This window comes from Patiria miniata, unplaced genomic scaffold (assembly GCF_015706575.1).
Source record: "Patiria miniata isolate m_02_andy unplaced genomic scaffold, ASM1570657v1 HiC_scaffold_24, whole genome shotgun sequence".
In the NCBI taxonomy this organism is placed as follows: Eukaryota; Metazoa; Echinodermata; class Asteroidea; order Valvatida; family Asterinidae; genus Patiria; species Patiria miniata.
Genome location: NW_024037063.1, coordinates 12,406,997 through 12,432,596, shown reverse-complemented (window position 1 = coordinate 12,432,596; position 25,600 = coordinate 12,406,997). Strand labels below are relative to the sequence as shown.

At 42.2% G+C, this 25,600-nt stretch overlaps 1 protein-coding gene across 1 annotated transcript; it reads left to right on the top strand.

Moving 5' to 3' along the window:
• Positions 1-42: 42 nt before the first annotated feature.
• LOC119732010 lies at positions 43-21,428 on the top strand. Its single transcript, XM_038205359.1, has 16 exons — positions 43-233; positions 2,826-2,944; positions 4,482-4,631; positions 6,966-7,151; positions 8,151-8,304; positions 8,983-9,461; positions 9,667-9,991; positions 11,785-11,943; positions 13,135-13,276; positions 14,143-14,312; positions 15,095-15,271; positions 16,034-16,173; positions 17,234-17,362; positions 17,971-18,093; positions 19,532-19,921; positions 20,669-21,428. Exons 1-16 carry the CDS (start codon positions 221-223, stop codon positions 21,125-21,127), a joined length of 3,315 nt encoding a protein of 1,104 aa, XP_038061287.1. The 5' UTR covers positions 43-220; the 3' UTR covers positions 21,128-21,428.
• The last annotated feature ends 4,172 nt before the right edge of the window (positions 21,429-25,600 follow it).

Here is a 25,600-nt window from a genome sequence, read left to right as displayed (position 1 = left end):
AGATGAAACTTCGTGCATTCTTTTCTTTGTGTATTTTACAAAATTAAGTTGACAATACTATCAGATTTTTATCTCAATTACAACCTTCATGTCTACATTTTTCAGTAAACCGGGAAAATACAAACGCAATTAGCGTTCAGATTGCAAACAAACATCGAGGAACGATATACACGTTTAAAAATAGTAAAGCCTCGCTAGTGCATTGTGGGTAAACCTGGAAATGGCTTCGCAAGGTGAGCGTTTCGTTACGTTTTCTCTTAAAATTTTAATCAAAATTGTTTGATTATGACAAGAATTAAGTGAAACAAAAACTGTATCCGAAATAAATAAAATGTGCTGAAGCAGTTGTTATTAGAAATGGGGTCTATAATGGACAAAAATTCCATTTTTGAAGCTTTCATTGACAGGCTCGTCCCACTAAAAAATTATTTCGTTGCAAAATGACGCCATCCTCGTTCGCGCCGCCGTTGTCCTTTATTTGGCTGTTCATTTTACAGTGGGAGGTATCTTCCAGGAGCGATTTGTTTGTTACCCCCGAATAGCGAAATCCCGGCTTCGTTTCGGCTGCATCTTTTGCTTTGGCAGAATCATTTAGAACGGACATGTAGGCTTATATCAAGGTCCTCTGACCTCTGGCCTCATACTAAACTTTATTATAGTATCTAGGATTTGATTTCTGAAGCTGAATGTGCACCAAAACTGAAAATACCAAGCCGGATTCCCGAAGTTAAAACATTCTGATCGTGAACTGGAGATGAAGCCGACGTTTCAAAAATACCCATACTTTCCATAGAGTTTAAGGCCAAGTAAAAAAATAAACCAATTTCTGATCACCACCCACCTCCTTTTTCCTACCTGACTTTTTTTTTAATGCATACATAATTGCAATGCATGAAGTAATAAATCTACTTAAATATAAAAGAACAATTTGATTAAAAAACGTGAAAGTAAAGAAATTTAAACAATTTTAATTACCGGTACATGCTCGCCGTGTTTTTTTTTAAGTTTTTTTTAAAGTTTTACTTTACTTTATTTCATCTCAAGGCATAAAAGAATACAGTTTGTACTTAAAATTTATGATGATTTATACATGTTTGATTGCTCTCTAATTTTTTTAGGCACTTTATAGGCATTCCTTGATTGTTATTAGGAACTTTTAGTCTTTTTATTGGGGGACTTTTGCCTTTTTGGTAGCACTTGAATAAAACACTGACTTCTTTGAAGAATGTATTTTCTGATCCTTAAGCAAGCCTATTTGTTGGTGTACTTAATTGTTGTGACGGACTCAACCATCTTGGTGATTTGACCCGGCGAGATTAGACGACCGTTACTATTAGGCCCTAATTAAGTGTCTGTGAAACCCTCATATTAAAAAGAGGCTTTGATCAATTTTGCACACAAACAGATCCATTGGTTTCTGGTCCCTACATTAATTACCGCGATTCTGCTGGGGTAGGGGCCGGATGCCAGTCTACCCTGGGAGAAATTATTTATTGTCCAGCCGCAAATAATTTGGAAATGTTTTTCCCCCAAAAACGGGGTCTACCTGATGTTCCCCAATACCTATGTTCCCCAATACCGATGTTCCCCGAAATCCTTAGGATTAGGGTTAGGGTTAGGGTTTGGGTTAGGGTTATGGTAAGGATTTTGGGGAACATCGGTATTGGGGAACATAGGTATGCACCCAAAAAACTAATAGTTGAATAATTTCTTTTGTTTCAATTAAAAGTGAATGACTGGTACATTTCTGAAAAAAGCCAGCAATATATCTTAAAAGATTTGTTCACGTGTGAAGTTTTTTTGGATGTTAAACGTTAAATTTCAACGCTGTCTTTTACATAGTCATGATAGTGGAAAATGAATGTTATTTCCAAACTTTTTTGAATTTAACATTGATAGTACATCTTTAAGTTGTCAAAAGAAATACATTTTGTTTTTATCCATGCAGCTTAAAACCATTTTTTTTCTGCAACAATTTTGTCAAACTCATACATGCGATGGTCCAAAATCACACTTCATGTGACTGCTAGCTCCTATGAACTGTAAATTGGAAAATATTTGGTACATATATCATTATATGTACCATACTTTGAGAGGATATGGATGTGCCATTTTATTCTATTGATTGTGTAATTGTTAACATTTGGAGACACAGCTCATCAGTACAGTATTAAACTGAATTCTAACGTTTTTAAAAAGAAATATCTGTTGTAGTCTGATATTAGTTTTAATTCCCTTATATTTGAATAGGGCTTTTCTTCTTCCCATATATATTGTTTTCTGTGTCAGTCAATATATTTTGACAAGTTTTAAACAAATTCATCATTTTTGCACCAAAAGATACATTGAATACTACATTTTGTAACCGTTGACTGCTGTTAGGCCGAGTAAAAAAAAAAATAGTTTCTTGTCCGGGGTTTTTGAAAAAAGGGAGGAAGCGGGGCTTTTTATTTTTTATTTTATTTTTTTCAAGATGACCGCCTTTTCAAAATTTCCTGCAACTGTTGGTGTTCCACTGTTCAAGACACTTTTAAAGATGAAAGACAAGTTGGACAAGAGAACTGAACATATTTACAGTGTCATTTAGAGTTGTATTGGTATTGGTATTTATTTTCCAATGAATTTGTAGACTTTTTCGGTGTGTTTCTACTACATTTTTCAAAAATAAAAAATAATAAAAAAATCCAGGCGGCCTCCAAAAAGGAAGCGGGCGGGGACGAGAAACTTGTTTTTTTGTTTACTTCGCCTTATGTAATGATAAAATATGTTCATAAACAAGCCTAGATAAACACAGTTTAAAATCATGTTTCATTCATTCACTTCAGATGCAGCAGTCACTGTCGTTACGAAGCAAGCACTGCAAAAAGGTCATCGCTTTGGACCCTACAAAGGCAGATTGAGGTCGGTAGACATTGACGATGATGTCCCATTTGGCGCCTGGAAGGTAAATTAAGAAAGAACAAGCTCTTTTGTTTACAATGTACATAAATGTGGCTCTACCTCTTCCAAGGACGCCCAACTCAAAAGGATTTTCCAACCTGCCACCCTGAGGTTGTCGCACCCCATCCAGGTGTCCCACCTCCAGGATGTCCCATCACCCAAACCCCAGGATGCCTCACCTCTCAGAGAATGTCCTATCCAGACCAAAACCACCTGGTGCCCATCCCCAGGCTAGTCCAGGAGGCCCAATCCTTAGGATGTCCCATCCCACCCTATCCTCATGCTACCTTACCACACTCTAGGAGGCCCAATCCTTAGGATGTCCGATCAGCCCCAGGAGGTCCTTCCCAATATGGGAAGCCCAAGACTTAGGATGCATCCTAGGATGCCCCATCCATCCTTAGGGTGCCTTATCCCAATCTAGTGGGCCAAACCCTAAGGATGCCTCATTCTGCCCTAGGAGGATCGTGATGGTGTCTTGCCCTAATCAATGATGTCAAACCCCTAAGATGTCCCATCCTGCCCTAGGAGCCCTGTCCATCCTTGGAGTGCATTATCCGATTGTAGGAGGCTCAACTATAAGGATGCCTCATCCCGCCTTAGGAGGCCCCTCCTTGAGGACCTTACCCCTATCTAGGAGGTCCAACCCTAAGGATGCCGCATCCAGCCCTAGGAGGCCCCTCCTTGAGGACCTTACCCCTATCTAGGAGGCCCAACCCTTAGGATTTCCCATCCTGCCCTAGGAGCCACGCCCATCCTCAGAGTACCTTATCCGAATCTAGGAGGCCTTCCCCTAAGGATGCCTCATCCTGCCCAAGGAGGCCCCTCCTTAAGTACCTTATCCCAATCTAGGAGGCCCAACCCTTAGGATATCCCATCTAACCCTAGGAGCATCCTTAGGGTGCCTTATCCAAATCTAGTAGGCCCCACCCACCGGACCTGAACCCCGCTGGATGCTAAGCCCCTTCCTGCAAAGCCAGCACATTATGCTACCATCATTACTGGGCAGAGGCGTGTGTACAGCATGGTCTTTGGACTCTGCGCATGCACAGTAAATGGTACTTTATAGTGACCACTCACGAGAGTTCCAGGTGCAGGACACAATGCAGGCAGGCACTGGTCTGCACATTTCCTATTTAATGTGTGTACAAATGCTTAGTGTAGAGCAGCCAGTAGTCTAGCTGTAAACTCTCTATGTCACTGTAAAAGGAGCTCCTAGTGCACGGAGTACATGGGCATGCTAGTTAGTTAGCCGATTTGCTTTGTCTTACATTGTCATCCAAGTCAACAGGGTAGGAACCGCATGCAGACTCCAAAGACCTAACAGTCCCTCATCAGTGAATCTTGACAGAGATGCACATGGGTGGCAGGGAAATAGAAATACCAAATGCGGTCCACCTGTAATCTTCACTAATGGGTGTAGCATAACTGGCCAGTCCTTGGTGAACTTCAAAATTCTGCAGAATTCAGCATAGAGTCTGCAGACTTCTCATCGCTTCTGGTCCTCATAGTGACACAATTTGAATTTTCCTGATTTGCAGATCTATCCTAAAGATGAGAACGATAAGACCTACATTCTCTCCAGCCAGGATCCTAACCTGCCACGCTGGCTTCACTTCATCAAAATCACCAAGGAAGAAGATGAGTGTAACATCACCCTTGTGCAAGTTGGCTTCCGGTATTTCTTTGAGGTACAGGGTCTTGACAATAGGGATTTGAAACCAGGTTTTATAGAGAGATAATATGTATATGACAAACAACTTCATCCAGTAACTCAGCCTAACAATTCCTATCCCAATTCATCTTTAACCCAGCTGAACCCAATCCAACCCAGCCTAGCTGAACCCAATCCAACCCAACCCTGCTGCAGAACCCAATCCAACCCAACCCAGCTGAACCCAATCCAACCCAACCCAGCTGAACCCAATCCAACCCATCCCAGCTGAACCCAATCCAGTCCAACCCAGCTGAACCCAATCCAACCCAGCCCAGCTCAACCCAATCCAACCCAACCCAGCTGAACCCAATCCAGTCCAACCCAGCTGAACCCAATCCAACCCAGCCCAGCTCAACCCAATCCAACCCGACCCAGCTGAACCCAACCCAACCCAACCCAGCTGAACCCAACCCAACCCAACCCAGCTGAATCCAATCCAACCCAACCCAGCTGAACCCAATCCAACCCACCCAAGCTGAACCCAATCCAACCCAACCGAGCTGAACCCAATCCAACCCAACCGAGCTGAACCTAATCCAACCCAACCGAGCTGAACCTAATCCAACCCAACCGAGCTGAACCCAATCCAACCCAACCGAGCTGAACCTAATCCAACCCAACCCGGCTGAACCCAATCCAACTCACCCCACATGAACCCAATCCAACCCAATCGAGCTGAACCCAACCCAACCAACCCAGCTTAACCCAATCCAACCCATCCCAGCTGAACCCTATCCAACCAACCCAGCTGAACCCAATCCAACCAACCCAGCTGAATGCAATCCAACCCAACCCCGCTGCGCTGAACCCAATCCGACCCAACTGAGCAAGCTGAACTCTATCCAACCAACCCAGCTAAACCCAATCCAAAGCAACACAGCTGAACCAAATTCAACCCAACCCAGCTCAATTCATTCAACCAAACCGACCTGACCAAATCCAACCCAAACCACCCTTTCGCCCAACCTAAAACAAACCAACCATTTCCCAACCCTAACCAACCCATCTCACTTGGACCCAACCAAACTCAATCTTCCGCATCCTAACGTAACCTATACCACATTTTTCCAACCCAACTCAACCCAACCCCACCCATCCAAACCCCAATTCAACCTGGTCCATCCAAGTCTGACCAAACCAAACCAAACCAAAAGTATCCCAATTTCACTTGACCCAACCTAAAACAACCTAGCTCAAACCAATTCAACCCAACCCATACCAGCTCAACCAAACACAGTTCAATCAAACCAATCCCAGCCCAGCCCAACCCAACTCAACCCAACACAACCCAACACCCACAACCCAGCCCAGCCCAACCCAACCCAACAAAGCCCTACCCATCCGAACTCAACCAAAGCCCACCCATCCCAACCCAAGACAACCTAGCCCAAACCAATTCAACCCATTCCATACCAGCTCAACCAAACCCAGCCCAACAAAACCAATCCCAGCCCAACCCAACCCAGCCCAACCCAGCCCAGCCCAGCCCAGCCCAGCCCAGCCCAACCCAACCCAACCCAGCCCAGCCCAGCCCAGCCCAGCCCAGCCCAGCCCAGCCCAGCCCAGCCCAGCCCAACCCAACCCAACCCAGCCCAGCCCAGCCCAGCCCAGCCCAGCCCAGCCCAACCCAACCCAACCCAACCCAACCCAACCCAACCCAACCCAACCCAACCCAACCCAACCCAGCCCAACCCAGCCCAGCCCAGCCCAGCCCAGCCCAACCCAACCCAGCCCAGCCCAACCCAACCCAACCCAGCCCAGCCCAGCCCAGCCCAGCCCAGCCCAGCCCAACCCAGCCCGACCCGACCCAACCCAGCCCAACCCAACCCAACCCAGCCCAACCCAGCCCAGCCCAGCCCAGCCCAGCCCAGCCCAGCCCAACCCAACCCAACCCAGCCCAACCCAACCCAGCCCAACCCAGCCCAACCCAACCCAGCCCAACCCGACCCAACCCAGCCAAGCCGAGCCTAGCCCTACCCAACAGCAACTTATCTCAACTCAACCCAACCAAACCCAGTCCAACCCATCCCAACTTGGCCCAACCCAACCTAACCCAACTCAACAGAACCCACTCCAACCCAGCCCTACTCAACCAACCCAAGTCAATATAAATGAAAACATCTACATGTATTCATTTTTTTCAAATGGCTTCTGACTAGTGCAAGATGAAATGCGAGACTGCTAACACAGTGCTGGTTTGCTCAATTGGCAGTGCACCAGTACTGTGTTCTAGTGGTTACAAGTTCCAATCCTAGCTACATATTTTTTTGTAAACCTAACTTTTAAGTTTCACTTTTTGTATGAATAGATGACCAAAGATGTTTCAGAAGGAGTTGAGTATGTTCTCCGAGGCTGGCGTTCTGAAAAACCGACCGAGGAAGCAGATGAGTCAGTGTACAAGCCCCCTCTTCCTGGAAAGAAGAGGGGCAGAAAGCCCAGAAAACAGTTAACACCAGAAGAGCTTCAGGCCCGCGAAGAACAAAAACAGAAAGAGGTGGGAATAAATGGTCAGGCCTGGATGTTGTTAAGGCCGGTTCATACACGGCCAAAAGAATTGACATAATTGCAAATTTTGAAATTTGTGACAGATGGCAAGGACGCAAAATGCGAAGTTTCCGAAATTTGTTAACAGTTTCTACTCTGGTAATCTTTGCCGGCAATGTTTCTTGATTTCTCCTCACATCTGCATGAATTTAATATTAACAATCCTTGAGAAGGATAACTGAAATGGCGTACGACGAAATGAAGTGGGTTAACATGCCGAAATGTTCAGAGGTATTTGTGAGGCGATCAAGCTAAATAAGTCGTTTGTTGACCCTGGTCAATTTTTTTGTACAGATTTGAAAAGAGCACAATCTCAGCATTACTGCTGTGAAATCCGCATGGTGATACCATCTTTAGTTCGAAAATTATGGAAGTCGGAACACCAAGACATGTGATGAAGTGATGTGATGAAGTGGCCCTATTTTGGCCTGAATCTCAAAATGAAAATTCCCGACAAATGACTCATTTAGCTTGATCGCATCACATTTGGTAAAAGCATAGTAGAAATGAAGCAATCGTGGCTAAGCGGATCAAATCTCATAACATTGGTGGACACTTTGTCTTGGCAAGAATCTTAATTGTTTTGAAAATCAGCGCTGGCACTTTACAGAATTGTATTAATCTTGTCAAGCAAAATCAATCACAACTTTGCAAATCAAATCACAAAGTCGGGTCATAAGTGATGGGGATAAATGCCTTATTGGCAGTTTATTGGAAAAAACTGTATAGCTTATATTTCATGCTAGATGACCTATGATTGATCTGCGATGACTTGTCATTAAAAGACTTTTCCAAGATAATTTGATTCAAAATTTAAAAATATAAATATTGTATGAATAAAAAATGATTCACCTCCTTTTGATCCAGGCCACACAAAAATGTGCGTCCTTGTAAACTTTTTTCCTGGAAGCTTTTAAATCATGTTCTGTATCATTTTGTTTTGCCACAGTTGGATGAGCGTGTACGCAGGGTATCCACCCGTGACCGCAGCAGGCGCTGCGTGGAATGCGGCGAGAAATTCACCTCCGGGGTGCTGTTCATGAGGCACAGGGGCAAATGTGGGGTTCTGAAGGAGGAAGATCTACTTACTGAGTCTTCTGAAGGTGAGGTCAACTTTTGGCGATGTTGCAGTAAAGTCCCTCACAATTAACCCATCGCAGTAGAATCGCGTAAATGCTGAATGTTGTCCAATTTTATGATATACAAATGAACACGGAACGCCCAAAATCGGAGACAATAAGGTTGTCTAAGGGGCATCGCTTACTCGCAAATGGCAATAATAGGTCAATTCTATCACATGTCCAGTCACAAGTTAATCACAAGTCAGTTCACAAGTCCGTGAAAGTAACAGGGAATGAACCATGATAAAGGATTGCCTTTGTCACAGATCATTGGAGTAGGGGCAACTTCATGTGAAAGTAGGCATGGCTGAAAAGTCTGAAATCTTCAGAACTCCAAGCATCACAGCCTCAAATGTGGTATCATATAAAAGGGGACAACAAGACCTTTCATTTGAGTGGTGTGCCAAAGAGATGGAATGTGGTAAAACATATTTTATTTTTGTTAAAAAAACTGCTCTTGGGCTACAATTATGGATTTGAGGTAGTTTGGCATCTTGTTTTGACATCGATAAATATCAATATGTGCACATAGGTGTTTCTGTATAGAAATTTGGAAAGCTTGGGAAGTTGCTGACTCATGGCGAAGTCAATGCAGAATAGTCCTCTCATAAATTTCTGAGAGTGTAAACATTTGTGGCGAAAATTGTTTCCTTATTGTAGGTGAAGAAAACACAGATGATGAAGAAGAGAAGGAGCCAACGAGTGAGGATGTAGAGGAAGGCAAGGATGCAGAAGACATCGGGGTCCTACTGGAGGCAGATGATGGCGAAGCTGATGAGGCGGAGGGAGAGGGGGAGGGGGAAGGAGAGGAAAACGTTCAACAGCTCGGAGAAGCCGTCGACCAACTAATCGCCGGGATGGAAGCTGCCGACAGAGAGGAGAATGATAGTGTCCTGGCCGACGGAACGGAGGGAGAGCCAATGATCCTGAATCCGCTCCTTCAAGAGATTGGATCTGAGGAAGCAGCAGCCGCAGCTGCATCCGCAGCGTTACCGCTGCCAGTCAAGCGGCCACGCGGTCGACCACGAAAGGATGGCCGCCCGCCAATCCAACGCAAGAAGCGAGGTCGGAAGCGCCGCCGGAAACGCCGACGCTTTAATGATGACGACAATGATGTAGACCATCAACCAGCAAAACAGGTAGGCCCTCAACTAGACAAACATTTTTTCAAATAAATAATAGTTCCTTGTTTGTTTATAGTTTCAGTTAATCACAAAGGAATTCCTCATTTTCACTCTGTTGTTTTACATTTATCAACCCCAAAATGGAACTGAATTACCACCACAATAATCGCTAGTTTGAATACCCAAGTAATGTTTTTTAAACCCGTCCTTTAAACAACAGGTCAAGGATGAGTGTATTCCCACCGTGCCAGACCCAGAAAGGTTCCCCTTCTCCTGTGAGACCTGCCAGAAAGTCTTCCCCACCAAGAGCTGGTTCGACTTCCACATAGAACAGCACTCCCAGCCTGGACTGACATACCTGGTCTGCAACCTGTGCGACATGGCCTTCCGTTATCTGACGGAGCACACCTGGCATATGGAGGAGGTTCATCAACTGGGGAAGCGGGACCAGGTCCTGTCGGAGAAGTTTCGGTGCGACGCCTGCAAGAAGGCCTTCCGTTCCCCCATCCATATGGAGAGACACAGGCGAAGAGCAGCTGCTGAAGGTGATATGTCTCGATGATTGCCAGAGTTTGAGTCAAGTCGACTCAAATTCCATTTCAAAGTAAATCTCAAGTCAATACACAAATCGGTCAACAGCCCATCACAAGTCCATCACAATTCAAAAATCATCAGTCAATCCCAAGTCAGTCAGAAATCAGTCTCCGGTGAATCGGAAGTCAATCACAAGTCAATCCAAAGTCGGTCACAAACAATTACAAACCAGTCACAAGTCAATCACAAACCAATCACAAGTCAGTCACAAGTCAATCACAAACCAATCACAAACCAATCACAAGTCAATCACAAACCAATCACAAGTCAGTCACAAGTCAATCACAAACCGATCACAAGTCAGTCACAAGTCAATTACAAACCAATCACAAGTCAGTCACAAGTCAATCACAAACCAATCACAAGTCAGTCACAAGTCAATCACAAACCAATCACAAGTCAGTCACAAGTCAATCACAAACCAATCACAAGTCAATCACAAACCAATCACAAGTCAGTCACAAGTCAATCACAAACCAATCACAAGTCAATCACAAACAATCACAAGTCAGTCACAAGTCAATCACAAACCAATCACATGTCAGTCACACTGCTGCATAATCACACACGTTTGTTTGGCATACGCTATGTGGACATTCCTTTGTTTTCGTGTAGTTAAGAAAACTTGGTACAAAAAAAAAAAACTTTACTTAAACTGTGAAAACTCTTTCAACCCCAATTTTTTTCTATGATTCCCTTTAGTGTTTTTCTTCATTTTGCCACGAATAAACCTAACCCAAAAATGCCTCTGAACCTGTTTTCCAGAGAGGGCAAAACGTTATGTGGACACCGCTTAGTCCACATAACGTCAACACAACCTGCATTATGTGGACTTATTTTGTTTACAAGTCCACATAATGAATGTAAGACAAACTCACCTGTAAACAGTACAATGCTTCAGTTGTCCAACATTTCACACACACAGAATACCAGTTTGCATGTTGTCTGATCGCTTGTAACATTTTTTACAAATTTTTTCTTAAAATTTCAATCCACTGCAACTCAGGCAGCTACAGACCATATGCATATGTCATAGAGTACTGGCAATGTGAAGCATGCAAACCCCTATTGTTGCTTGGGAGGGCTGCACCTATGTGTTGGCACAATGCTCTGCCGGTCCTTCAATATTAAAGGCAATATACAACGTTTGCTTTTGCTGTAATTTCCAGGAATTGATGGATTTGGGGGTTAGTGTTACATAGCAACTGTTAATATACTTACCTGTTTACAGTTATGTGTTCATAAATGCTGGGAAAACCAAGAAAAAATTGTTGTTTTTTTAGTCTGGTGCCCCAACCCTACTTCAGACAAAACTGAGCAGTTTATAGATAGTCAGGTAACCAGACTAAAGGCTTACACCTGTTGACACGTGTAACCGATTGCAAACAAAATGTGGACAAATTAAATTTTGTGAATTGGGGCAGTATTAGCACAAAAAAAGTCAGTTTTGTGGAATTGTTTTTATCAATTTCCAACGATGGTCAGCTGACCATCGTTAGAAATTGATAAAACAAATTCCACTTTTCTTGAAAACGACAGCACACCAGGTGCCATGATTCCACAGGATGCATGAGACTATTATTCACTAACAGTCCAGTATAAAGGTATTTCATATAATTTGGTACTTTTGTTTTTTGATGTTTGCAAATGTTGTGTATATTGCCTTTAATAACGTTTTGCATTTTCTCCCTCCAAGGAGTATGCGCTACTGTCCCTAATAATTGCCCCTTCTTGTCTACTACAGAACCCTTGCCCAAGGGGCCGGTCCAAATCAAGTGCAAATTCTGCGAGAAGAGTTTCTCGATAGAAATCGGCCTGGAGAACCACACGGAGAAGTTCCATCCAGATTACCAGCGATACCAGTGCACAGAAAACGACTGCTTGGTCACATTCCCCACAAAAGGTAGGCGGATGACGGGCTGGGCAGAGCAGCGATCCTGAGTTGTCAAGTTTATTTCACCTCATACATATTCATGAACCAAACGCGCTTCTTTCATTGGCTGATGCTCCGAAACATCTAGGACTCAAAAGTAAAGTAAAACATTGCTATAACGAACACCACTATAACAAACATTTGGCTATAATGAACATCCCCTTGGGCTTTCAAAATAGCAAATTCTATTATAATGCATTATCACTATAACGAACGACCACTGTGACAAACATTTTTTTACGGACCCCATCATGTTTGTTATAGTGGCGTTCTACTGTAGTGCCAAAATTACCTCTAGAATCTCAACCATGGAACAATTAGGTGATTATGGTAGCTGGGTTAAAGGCACGTAGGATCATTTGCATACGCTCAAAAACCAAACTGCCAAAATATTACGAAATAGCCCAAAGTAGATGATAGTATGAAACATCCTTTGAAATCATTGAGCCCGGTATGCTTTCATTCTCAAGTAAAGAGGAATTTTGTATCAGTACCAATGATGCATTGTAAGTACTGATACAGAATTCCTCTTTTTCTGAGACCTAACCATCGCTGAGACAAACAGTTTTCTTTAATACTACAGGCCATGAGCCACTAGTTAACTTCATGCTTACGTCGGGTACGCTAGGTTTATGTATGTATTACTTTCCCATGACAGAGCCGGCACTCCCTGTGACCTATGGGTTCTATGCAGAACGGATTCCGTGAGCTGCACTTTAACAGTTGAAAATGGACAGCGTTTTTTTGTCATGTTTCTTCAGCACCAGTGGACACAAAACATTGAACAGCTCAATGGAACGATGTCTGCTATAAATTAAAAGCAAACCGGTCTTATATACCTTAAAACTCGGTTACAAGCACTTTGAGTGAATCACTGTGATGACGCAGGGCTTATGGCCAAATCAGAACCGTCCATTTTATTAGATTTTTGTTTAATGAACACTAACACTGGACCAATTTGGACACATGCAAATATTGGATGACTGTTTCATACAAAAACTACTCTTAATTAACCATGGAAAAATGGAGAGAGAAAAAAAATGGAAAAATAGCAACAGAAACTGTGTAGCACATAACCGCTATTTAGTACATCAGTTGATGACAATGCCTTGAGTTGACAATTGTCATTAATTGTAACCGTTGATATTTTTCTTTTCTAAGAGGAAAGAGCAGAGCATCTTGAGACAGATCACATGACTGACCCACGTCGGATCTACAAGTGTCCGGTGGACCAATGCTACAAAGCCTATACCACCATGGCAGCATTGAACTACCATTATGAGCTCAGACACACAGGGGCAAGGTACTCAGTTCGCTCACAGGGCTTTGGGAAAAACGTAATACTCGGGAGTGACTAGAACCTACTACCATCCAGCTCACAGTTTCTTTCTCATCTTAGTTTTGACTTTCACCCTGAAAATAGGTTTTACTTTTGAAATAGCCACTTTTCTAATTATCCAAAAACTATTCACTTTTGATTGAGGCAATGAACTAAAAAATCCACCTACACAAAAAAAATGTCCATGCTTTTCCGGACAACTGAGGGCGCTGTTGCTGTGATGTCATTTTAGGAAGACGCTGTTCAGTTTAGGGGTTTTCTGTTCAAATTGTTAACCCGAAAATGTGCTTAATGAAAATATTTGTGAGAAGAGTTCGCTTATTGGCTTACTGGCATGTACTGACACAACAGCGAATCAAAGAAAAGAAAATTTACAACAGCAAAAGTGTCCAAAATTCTCGCACATTTCGGTGCAGAAAAAGCTTGTAACATTGGGTTTTCTGCCTGAAATGATATCACACTTTTGCTCACAAATATGGAAATGTTATTGTAATGCATATAAAACAAAAAGGCACCAACGTACTCTTGAAGATGGCAACAGAAAAATAGAAAATAGGGTTAAATGGGACACAGAGGTGCATTTCCAAGGAATGAATTAAAAAAGATTACATTCCCTTTAAGTTATGGGAATAACGACTTTTTTTGTGCTTGATATGAGGCACAAACGAAACCCCAAAAGCTTATTTTTCTGAGTGTTGCTTAGCAACCCTTTGCGTAGCAACTCCATTAACTCAGTCTTCGTGCGCTTGGTGGTAAACAACAAGCATCAGCCATTCAAGAAATACAATCTCAATCATTTTCTCTGTTGTTATGTCACTTATTTTTAACAGTCGGCCTTTCCAGTGTGAGATATGCGGCAAGCGGTGGGTGAAGATTGGCAAGCTGCGAGAGCACTTGAAGACACACAGCACAGAGAAGAACGAGCTGTGTGACATCTGTGGTAAAGCCTACAAGTCACGGCCTGAACTGAAAGACCATCGAATCGAAGTACACACCGAAGGTAATTTTTCACTTGTAAATTGATACTCGAAAAGTCTTACCAACATTGTCCAACATAAAATTCAAAAGGTGTGGTTTAATCTTGAAAATCTACTAAAAGCAGGATTTGAAACGGCCACTTCCAGGATTTCTTGTCGATTTCTTGACTTATTTTGATTGTCATAAAACCCCGCCAAACTTGTAAAGCTTGATACAAGAAATTCACAGGTTTGTTTATGATGGTACTGAAATGTGGGTTGACCCGTTCCCAAAGAGAGTAAGACAAAAGTAATTTTAAAATTTTCAAATGTGTTAAGGTTAATCCATATAAGAAATTGCTTTTTTGTCAAAACTCTGACCATTTTCGATACAGTTTGTTGGTCAGATTAAAGAAATTTGACAGCTTTGCAAGTTTTGCAAACAAATATTCTACGCAAATCCTGTGTACAGCATACATTGCATGGAATCAGGTGCAGGTGTGTCATAGAAAGTTAAGAGAGAACAGGCTTGTTCATACTAATACTGTAAGCGCTGTAATTTAGTTCACTAATAAGAGCGTTCTTAAATGCCGATTATTATTATTATACTCGGCGTGAAAGGGAACGCGAATGCAAATTTCTGACTTCAGGGCAAGTTTTCGCACTGCACATTTGCAAAGTTGAACGCATTTCAACTCTGGCGAATTTTGAATGAAGTGTGAACCATTCACATCGAGTATGAATCATTCCCATCAAATATGAAGCAACCTTCACATGAATATCCCAACTCGTGCTATGACGTTCTTCTTGATTCTCTTGAACACAGGAGGCAAGATCAAGCTGCAATGTCGTTTCTGCCCGGCTCACTTCAGCCGGAGGAGTTCGCGCTCGTACCACGAGAAACGCCACAAGAACGATTTTCCATACGTCTGCCCTAAACCGGGCTGCAAGAAACGCTTCATTGCTGTGATTGACTTCAAGCGTCATTTGATCTACCACACAGGTAACAGCCAGTCAGTGGGGAGGGGAACATTGAAATTTAAAGTTTTGTTCCCTGTATTCATCAACAAATTCAGGGTTTTTTTGTCTGAATTATTGTTCAAGTTAAGAAATATTTAGATACCTTTTTGGAATCAAAAATATTGCAGCGACGCAGCTGTCGATGTCATCGCGACATCTTCATTCAGCGTAGTGACATAAACCACTCCAGTCATGTGACCACCTTTTGGGCAATCACAAACCAGCAGGTCGTATTAACCGGTATCTCTGTTAAGGGATGGCTTTTGTGTCCTGATTTTGTGTCCTAAATTGTTCAAGTTGCATGATTTATTCCAACCAAAACATTTTTTTGCATTCTTCTTTTTGGGGGGGGGGTGTCTGCAACCCTCTGGAAATAGAGGTTTTTTGGGGCTTTTTTCCCTTTTTTTTGGGGGGGGGGGGTTAGGGCACAAACAGATCAGCCTTGTGAGCAGACTGGATCCTGGTCTGTACATTATTGATACTGATTGTGGGTCGGGAACCAGCCTATCCGGTGAGAGCAGAATTGTTGTCAGGCCACCAGTATTTGGAAATTTGGAGCCTGCTGGAAAGTATTGAATCCTAACTCTGCATCAAGTTTGCTCAAAGATAAATTTGTAATCCCACTCGCAGATATGGAACATGAAATATGTAGCACGTATGGAACATAAGAGCGCACTGCGTCTGAAACAGATTACAGATGCACTCATTAGGGCATTTGTACGCTCTGTATTATTTCTGGCTGCAGGTGCCAAGCTGTACCGCTGTCGCTTCTGCGGCAACTGCTTCACCCGCAGTGACTACCTCAAGAGCCATGAGAAGAAACACCATCTGAGAGGGGAGAAGCTCATCCCAGGCCCAGCCATCGAAGAGACTGTCACTATTAAGGTAGGGAGTGGAGTAGGGGCGAAACTACAGGTGCCACTAAGGTTACAACTCAGGCCAAGGAGGGGTTAAAGTAGGATTGCATCTACAGATATAAATTGGGGTAGAACTAAGTGTGCAACGCAGGGTAGGTAGGGATGCAACTAGGCGTGCAACAAAAAAAGGAAGGGCCTCAAATAGGGTGTAACTTTGGGCATAGAGGGGTCAACTGGAGTTACAAATAGGGACTCAACTAGAGGAGCAATTAAGAAATAACTAGAGATGGAATTAGAGCGCAATCTGGGGTGCAAGTGTGGGCACAACTAGGAGTAAAGCCAGGGTAAGAAGGGGGCAGATAGGGTTAAAACTAGGGTCTCAACAAGGGGTGCAGTTGGTTGAGGAAAGGTGTACATGTAATAGGGGTAGTGGTACTAGGACTACAACTTAGGTAACAACCAGTGTTGTAGTCGCGTCCATCACAAGTTCTTTCACAAGTCCAGTCACAAGTAACAGGATGAACAATGACACCAAAAATGCTTTTGTAACAGTTTATTTGAATAGTTAGTGACTTGACGTGAGATTGAAGGACTTGTGATGGACTTGTGGGGACTTGTGATGGACTCCAAGACTGGTAACAAAGGGGGGAAACTTTTGCAATAGTTGATGTAAGTGAGAGTGTAAACGGGGCAAATAGGGGTGCAAGTAGGAATGCAACTGGAAACTAGAAGTGTGACTTCAGGTAATTGGGGTGCACGAAGGGTGCAGCTAGAGGTGCTACTAGGTGCAATTTGGAGTGTAGGTAAGAGTCCAACATTTGGTTTAGACAAAGACCTGTTCACAAAATCGAACCTCTAAAGTTCAACAACAGTGTCATGTGATTTCTTTAACCGTTGCTTTTGTTATCAGCTAGTGCATCTGCTTACTCGCCATACAATGTACTGCAGTGCGCTAGTCGCACTGCAGCAATAGCAGTCAAGTGACTGTCCTATCTCTCTCTACAAGTGTCGTTGTTGATGGGGTACTTACATGTATGCACATACGCAGTCCATTGAACCCAGTACTTACTGTTCTACTTATGGTACAGGTTCCATGGCCAATGGAGAAAGGGGTCAAAGTTCATGGTCAGAACGTGGTGGTGATCATCGAGCCAGACCCAGCGCTGGCTGAGGGTCGTCTGACAGAGGAAGCCATTTCAGCCTTGGAATCTCTGCATGTAAGAACCACTCAAAAGTTGGTTGATAATTTCCCAACAAAATATTTGGAGTGGACACATACACAACTTTGTTCCATTATAGTTTCAGGGACCAAAGTCCATTTTTTAAGGTTTGATGAGAATGAAAAATTTGGGGGACAGTTGAAAGTCCCCACAACCTTTTCTGAACATAAAAAAGGCAAACTTCCCCACAACGTGTCCCCAACACACACGCATTTTAAAGTATAGTACCTTGGTTGATGTGCAAAATATCATTTTCAGATGAGTATTTAGGGAAGTGCACGCAACACTAGTGAAAATAACAAATACACATGATAAGTCTTTGTTTAAGACTTAACACACGAATTGATGAATTGTAAGTTCAAAGTAGACTTGTATTGCAATGTGTTCACTGGTATTGCAATGTGTTATGGTGTATTGCAATCATTTCGTGCATGCGTGCCTTCTTCTACGTCAAATTTGTCAGGCCTTGGAGCAGAAACCCACTGGCATCCCTGTACATTTGGAGAAAAAAGTCCTAATCCACTCTTGGACGAAGAGTAGCGTTGGAGGGCTCATGGCCTATATCCAGAATCTGATTGATATTATGTGCCGCATTTATTCCCTAGGAAGGGGACGGGAACCAGGCACCTGTGCAGCTAATGACGGATTCGTCAGGTCAACACATTATTACATCTATCACAGAGGTAGCCACGCCCAGCACAGACATCCTACAACAGGCTGCTGTAGAGGTTAGTGCTTGGTCTAATCTCAAAGTGGTAATCAAGTCATTGCACCATGTCAAATCCTCAAAATTCATCACGAGTCCTGAAAGTTTGATCAATAGTCAGTCACCAGGCAATTTACAAGTTGTCCAGTCTTGTTACGTTTCGTTTCCCTTGACTGTTGCCATCGTTTGGGGACCTGAGGGCAGAAGATGAAGTCCTCCTCCATGCTGGTCTGTCAGCGGCCTGCACTAGGAGTTCCGACACAGTCATATTTGTCCATTCCTTTACGTTGTCGAACCAGCTCTTCCGTTGGCGCCCTCACCTGCGTCCTCCCTCGACAGTGCCCTGCATGATGGTCTTGCAAAAACTGTTATGCCGCGTGACGTGGCCGAACCACTTCAGCTTCCGTCGCTTCATGATGGCAAGAAGAGGTTCTTGGGGACCCACAAGACTCTCGGCCTTGTTCCTCACAAACTCATTGGTCTCATGCTCCAAGTATGAGATGCAGAGCAGCTTCCTCAGGCATTTCGTTTCAAACGCCTGAATTCGAACTTGTCCAGTCTTGATTGAACTACAAAAAAAGGCATTCCGTTTTCATCATGCATCCCCCTGTTACTCGTGTCCTAACGTGTTATTAGACTTTATGATTGAATTGTAATTTGACTTATGATTGACTTGTGATTTGACTTATGACCGGCTCATGATTTGACTTGTGATAGACTTGTGATTGCCTTTTGATCTGACATGTGATTTGACTTATGATTGACTTGAATATTAACTTAGGATTGACTTGTGATTTGACTTATGGTTTGACTCGTAACACGATCTGTGATTTGACATAGGATTGCCTTGTGATTGCGTTGTGACCTGACTTGTGATTTGATTTAGTAGTAGTAGAAACATTTATTTCATTTATTTGTGATAGAATCAGGTTAAACTTGTGATGGACTGGATAACGTCTCATTATTTAATACTTACTAGAAGGTATAGGTTTCAAACCGCAATTGTTTTACTAAACCAGAAGCCTTCTCATTTGATCAGTGCCAAAATGAAAAACACAGCGATTAATTATACTCATGTAGCGGTACGGCCGACCCGGGTATGTGCCTGGGCTGGTGGTCCATCTACTTGTGCAAGTGGATAGGATGAGTAACACAAGCCAGACAAAAACAGCACTGGAGGACTTCTCGATTGATTGCAGAAATACACAGGCATGCAACTTTTTCCTCGGATCCGCTGATTTCCTCGTTTTTTACTTCTCATGAATACTGTACAAAATCTTGTGTGGTTTGGAATTTCTTCTTTTTTTCTAAATTCTCAGTTGCATGCTAGAAAATATGAATCAGAGGGTCGTGTCCCTACACTCACATATTGGGAAGAATGAATAAATGATGGCTTAGCCAATATCAGAATGTCGAGTATCATTGTTACCATGGTGACCGCATCATCCCTCATCACCCAGGCAATGCAGGAGGAGACTCAAGAGCAGCCCATACAGCTGCTGCAGTTCCAGTCCAACCCCCAATCCACCATCAGCTACGTCCAAGGCGACGCCAGCAACTCGGCCACGGCCGCCATGCAAGAGGCCGTCTTCCAAGCCATGAACTCCCAGCAGCAGCAGCAACAGCAGCAGCAGCAGCAGGTTGGGCCCACCCAGATACTGCTGCAGAGCGGCGACGGTGACGAGACCACAGCGGCGTTCCTGCAGCAGGCCCTTGGCGGCGAGGCCCAGATCATGCAGACCACCAGCAGCGAGCAGGCAGCGCTCATGCTGCAGCAGTTAGCGGCCAGCGGTGCCCAAGTGGTCTTCCAGCCCACGGAGGGCATCAACAATGGCACTACCACAATGCAGGTAAGGATAAGAACATACGTTGAACCCTTGCTCTACCACATCATCCAATTCATCCAATTAGCCAAAATTTTCAAGTTAGAAATATAGCCCTGTAATGCATTCCGGAGTTCACTTGGCTGGTGAAGCATGCATCCTCTACATTTCAGCTGCAGTGCGGTGGTATGACATATGGACATAATCTAAACTCCGCAACTGCATTCTTTTCGTATGAAGCAACAAAAACTGTTCCAAATCTAGAGTAGGGTGCATACCAACTATAACCTGTTGAACTTTCAGCGTAGTGGCCACTATACTTTTTGTCTTTAGCCCTCCTATATGCAAACATACATTCTGTGCCAAGTAGTCCTTTCAGTCAAAATCAAACAAGGGACTGTTTACAACAGTTAAGAATTCCCAGCCTACATTTAGCGGGATTGACTGGCTGCTTTGACTGTTTATGTAACTTGATACAGCTATGCTTTGACTCCTGGTGATTGATAAGCCAGCTGTGACCACAACTTGTCTGCTTTGTCCTTTCATGGTCTGTTGACTAGTTTGGCTAGTCACAGTGCTTGCTAGGCATATGATCTGACTGCTGGTGACTAGCTTGTGTTACAAGTGTAGCAGGGGAAGTGGATGGACATTTTGACTGTCTGTGACTGTTTGAATAGCAGGGGGGTAAAACAAGGTCCAAGTTTTAGCATTTGGATGCTATTTTAAACTCCGAGTAAATTTGTAATTTCTTTTTTGATTTTCTCTCCTTTAAAGGCTACATTAGAAGGTGAGAATGGTGAGACCAGTATCGTCATGGTGAACCTGGGCCCAGACATGATGACCGAGGTCAACGGGTCAACGACCTCAACCATCTCCATCCCGGTCATGACCTCTGACCCCATATCAGCCACCACAGAGATGACAAGCACGGAGGTCGACGGCACGGTGTCCACGATATCAATACCCATCATGACCACCGAACATATGACGAACCCAAATGCCGAGGAGGAGACGAACGCGGAGATGGAAAGTCAAACCATGGAGACAACTGATGGCACGATGGCCCATGACCTCGTGAACTCTGACCCAACGCAGGATCTGGCCATGGAAGCAGTCGTTCCTGAGAGCGATGAGCAGCAAGAGGAAGTTGTCATGGATACAGAGATGCAAGCCGTTGTTGAGCAATTGGAAAGAGGAGAGATAGTGACTGCCGACGAAGTCGTTGAAGTCTGATTTTCCATACAGAGACAAACATAATTAATACTTTTCCTTCCAAAAAATTGGTTTAAAGCGCAATGACCAAAGTGAGGCCAGTAGTTTAATATACCTGGATCAAATTCCACGGTTCTGCTAACTTCTGAATTCCGCACTCAGTATTTAAGTGAATATGGAAGTGCTCGAATCCACTTTCCATAGATGCGTGTGTTAATGTCAGGAACAGCCAAGAAATTCAGACGCAGCCCGACTCCTTAAAGATATAGTCCATCATTTGTAATTTGTGCATTTTGTTCGTTTGAAGCAACAAAAGTGTTCAAAATCTAATGAAGGATACTGAACAACTAACCTGATGAAGTTTCAGCTCAGCTTCAGTTGTATATTCTGAGAAAAACAGCATTCTAGGATCTCAATTTCAAATCAAAAGTTGCTGAATCATGTTTTGAATTGTTTTGAATTGCAGCTATACGTGATGTCGCGCACTGATCTGACGAATTTTAGCAACCGCGCGGGCCTGTGTGTCGTGCCAATACTTGCACGCGCTGCGCCGATTAACAAAATGAACTACTAATTTAAATTTTCCTACAGTGCATCTTAAGACGCACCTTTGGAAAGGCCTTCTTTCGTTGATTACTTCAAAATGATAGCTTGCCAGAAAGATTAATTTCACAGGGAGTTTAGTCCACTAAATATCTTTCAACCAAGTATGTTTTTCAACAATAATACGCCAGTTACTTTTTCGGATGGCTGCAAATGATGGACTATAGCTTTAATAAGTCCAAACTCATTGGTTCTGTGCACTGGGTATACGTAAATGCACCTTCTGAATTTCCTTGTCAACCGGGATGTAGGCTAGCCATTAAAGGTACAGTCCATCATTTGCAGCTATCCAAAAAGTAACTGATGTAATTATTGTTGAAAAGCATACTTGGTTGAAAGATAGTAATGGGACTAAACTCCCTGTGAAATTATTCTTTCTGGCAAGCTGTCGTTTTGAAGAAATCAACGAAAGAAGGCCTTTCCAACGATGCGTCAGAAATTTCCGTTTTTTTATTTGGCAAAACGCACGCAAGCGTTGACACGACACACACGCACGCGGGGTTGCTATAATTCGTCGGTTCAGCGCGTGACATTGCGTAGCTGCAATCGGCTCAGTGAGAATGTGTCTCGGATGCTGAATTCAGGCCCAATTCAAAACATGACTCGGCAACTTTTGATTTGAAATCGAGAATATATATATATTTTTCTTGGAATATACAGCATTCACTGAGCTGAAACTTCATCAGGTTAGTTGTTCAGTACCCTTCTTTAGATTCTGAGCACTTTTGTTGCTTCAAAGAACATAATGCACAAATTACAAATGACGGACGCTACCTTTAAGAAATCAGTTATTGCAATACAGGGCGAGTCAAAAAGAAAGGGACACGGATTAACATTTCCCCCCCCCCCCCTAAAAAGCAATTAAATTTGACACACCAACAAAGCATAGATTAAACGAGCACGTTCTTCCACTCATTTGAAACAAGGAATTACCGAAATTGATCCATGCCATGAGAAGTTTTGCGTATTTTACTGAAAGAATCCATTTTTACAGCTGTCCACAGAATGCCATTGGAAGCTATTGAGCTGAGTGAGAGACAGAGATTACACACAGGCATTCAGATGCAAATGAGATTTTTATAATTTCTGTCAAAGACTGAAATGTGTTTTGAATACAAGGATTTTTGTGTGAAATAATGATAGTGCTTTTTGTCTGTTTTTTGGGTGCACATTTTCGTTCATTCATGAAGGCAGGAAAATGCCCTTGTTTCATTGCATTTGAACAGTAAATGATCATTGGTGGACAGCTCAATTTTGTGACGTTCGTATTAAAATAGACGCAGATCACTTGTATTTATTTAAAGGGAAAATACAACATTTGCAAACATCGAAAAATAAAACTACTAAGTTTTTACAAAATACCTTACTAGGATGTTGGTAAATGACATGGTGTGAAGTCATTTTGAAGAAAATGGTATTGTTGTATACATTTCCAACGGTGGTCGGCCAACCACCGTTGGAGAAACCTAACTATTTTTAACTACTGCTCCAAATTTACCATTTTTTTTCAGTCCAAATTTTGTTTGCTATTGGTTACATGTTTCATGAACGGGTGCAGCCTGCAGGCCAGCTAGACTGGTTCCCTTACCTTACAATTTTCCGGCATCAATACATTGATCCATTTCATCTTAAGTGGAGTCAGGGAACCAGACTACTTGAACATTTTTGTTTTTCTTGGTTTTTCCAGCATTTTCAAACACAAAACTTCAAACATGTCAGTGTAACAATATTTGATCTATTATATTAACCCCCCAAATAGTTCTTTTCTGAAAATTACAGCAAAAGTCAATGATGTACATTCCCTTTAATGGAGTGAGCCACATATTTTCTAAATATTTATTTTCTCATTAGGTCACTTTCTTTTTTGACTCGCCCTGTAGTTAGCCAAACTTATTTGGGTATCATTCGCCGTATCTCAAGCGGAGCCATGAAATTGGGTCACAATCTCATAGCTGGAATACATTTCAATACTCTTTGAAACACAACCAACAGTATTCATATTTTTAATTAATAATTAACAAAAAAGTCGGAAAACGTATTTGTATCAGAACATTCCATGTTGTTCATATTCATCGATCAAAATTTGCTCGTATGTAATTTGGAGTGTGAATTTGCAGTGACTCTTACATTTTGTTTGCAAGTTGATTTTTTGCCCTGGTTTCTGCATGAAAGATTTGCTGCTAAATGATTTTGTGTTGTTATCGTTTTTGCTCGTACAATCAGCCAGATATGACAATGTACAAGGTGAGTAAAAAAAAAAAGGAAACCCAAATGGCGCCCCCTATTTTGTAAAAAGGTTCTGCATGTAGCGCTTTCCAGATCTAGGATGTGAAAGCCAAGTTAATAAGTTTTCTTTTAGTACAAGAATCATTCAAACCACTCCTGTACTTTTTTGAGTTATGTAATTTTGAACGCAAATACAGTTTTAAAATGTTGAAAACGGATCACAAGTAAAATGAAATCATTACGTGCCGTGAAAACGATATCAGAATAATCCCATATTCTCCTAGTAGCCAAGTACAACTTACAAGGCAGGGCAAGACTATACACTATTGACATCATAAACCATGTTGTTTTAACATTGGAAGCAGAAGGTTTTTAAATAAATGTTATGATAAGTGCCAGGTATCATGGTTGTCAAAGTGTTCTGATGTGTTTTTTTTTTTTGATACGTGAATTGTTTTCGTTTTGCTGAAATATCACTTACCCTTATTGTGATCGGTGAACAAAATGATAAATCTGTGTTTGTGTTTAAAAGTCCATAACTGTGAAAAAGTACATGAGTGATTGAATGATTTGTTTTAGAAAGCTTATTAATTGGGTTTTTACATCCTACATATGGAAAGCGCTACATGCAGAACGTCTATTTTTATTTTTAAATAATAGCGGGCGCCATTTGGGTTTCCTTTTGTTTTGACTCGCCTTGTACATGTAAAGTCACAAGATTAAGATGGTTTTGAGTTCTGGAACTCGAACAGATAATTTGTGCTCGGTGTTAATTTTGCATTGTTTAAATTCTCTCTGCTTAATGGGGAAAGTTACACAGATTGCCGTTGAGTTTGAATCCTAAATGACAAACTTTGCAGAACTGTACAGACGTTTCATTCTTGATTGCAATATTTATTGTATATTTTGTATTCAAAGCTTCACAAAAAGTTAAATAAAAGCTACACAATTTACATATGCCCAAGGTTGCAAGAAAAGTGTTTCATTTGTAAATTCATTCATAAAATAATATTGAAGTGTGCAGTTTACATTATTTCATTAACTACTTAGTTACAAATTGTGCTATGAAAAGTTGATAAAAAGGAAGGGAAAAAACCCACTATACCCGTGTTTTTGTTATTCACATTATCACTACCCTGTCCTTATCATACAATTTCAGTGCCTTGAATTATGCTACTACTGCTAGAATATACGACGTGCTAGTGTCTGAAAAGAGGTACCTGCGGCTTGGAAAAAAATCTGGAAAAGCATGATTTTTTTTTTAGGTGTTCCAGACCTGGAAGAGTCATGGGAATTTGTGCAAATGACAACAGTCATGGAAAAGGCATGGCATTTTGTGGGGACCAATTTATTTTGAATTTTAAACAAAATGCGACAAATTGCGCTGATATAAGTATTTTGATTTCAAGATGCATTTACCGCTTTGTTTTGTTAAGCATTTCTCACGCAACGAGTCTTAAATCTTTTCTCTGCATTTTGATGAGCCTGGTCATGGATTTTCATAATTCGGTCATGGAAAAGTCACAGAAAAGTCATGCAAGGTGCAGGAGCCCAGACAGATCAATTCTTAACTTCTTCAATTTCAATGATTATTGAAAAGACACAGCCTACAAATTTCTTACAACCGTTCCAATTGCCGAAATTATTGATTTACACGTAATTAGC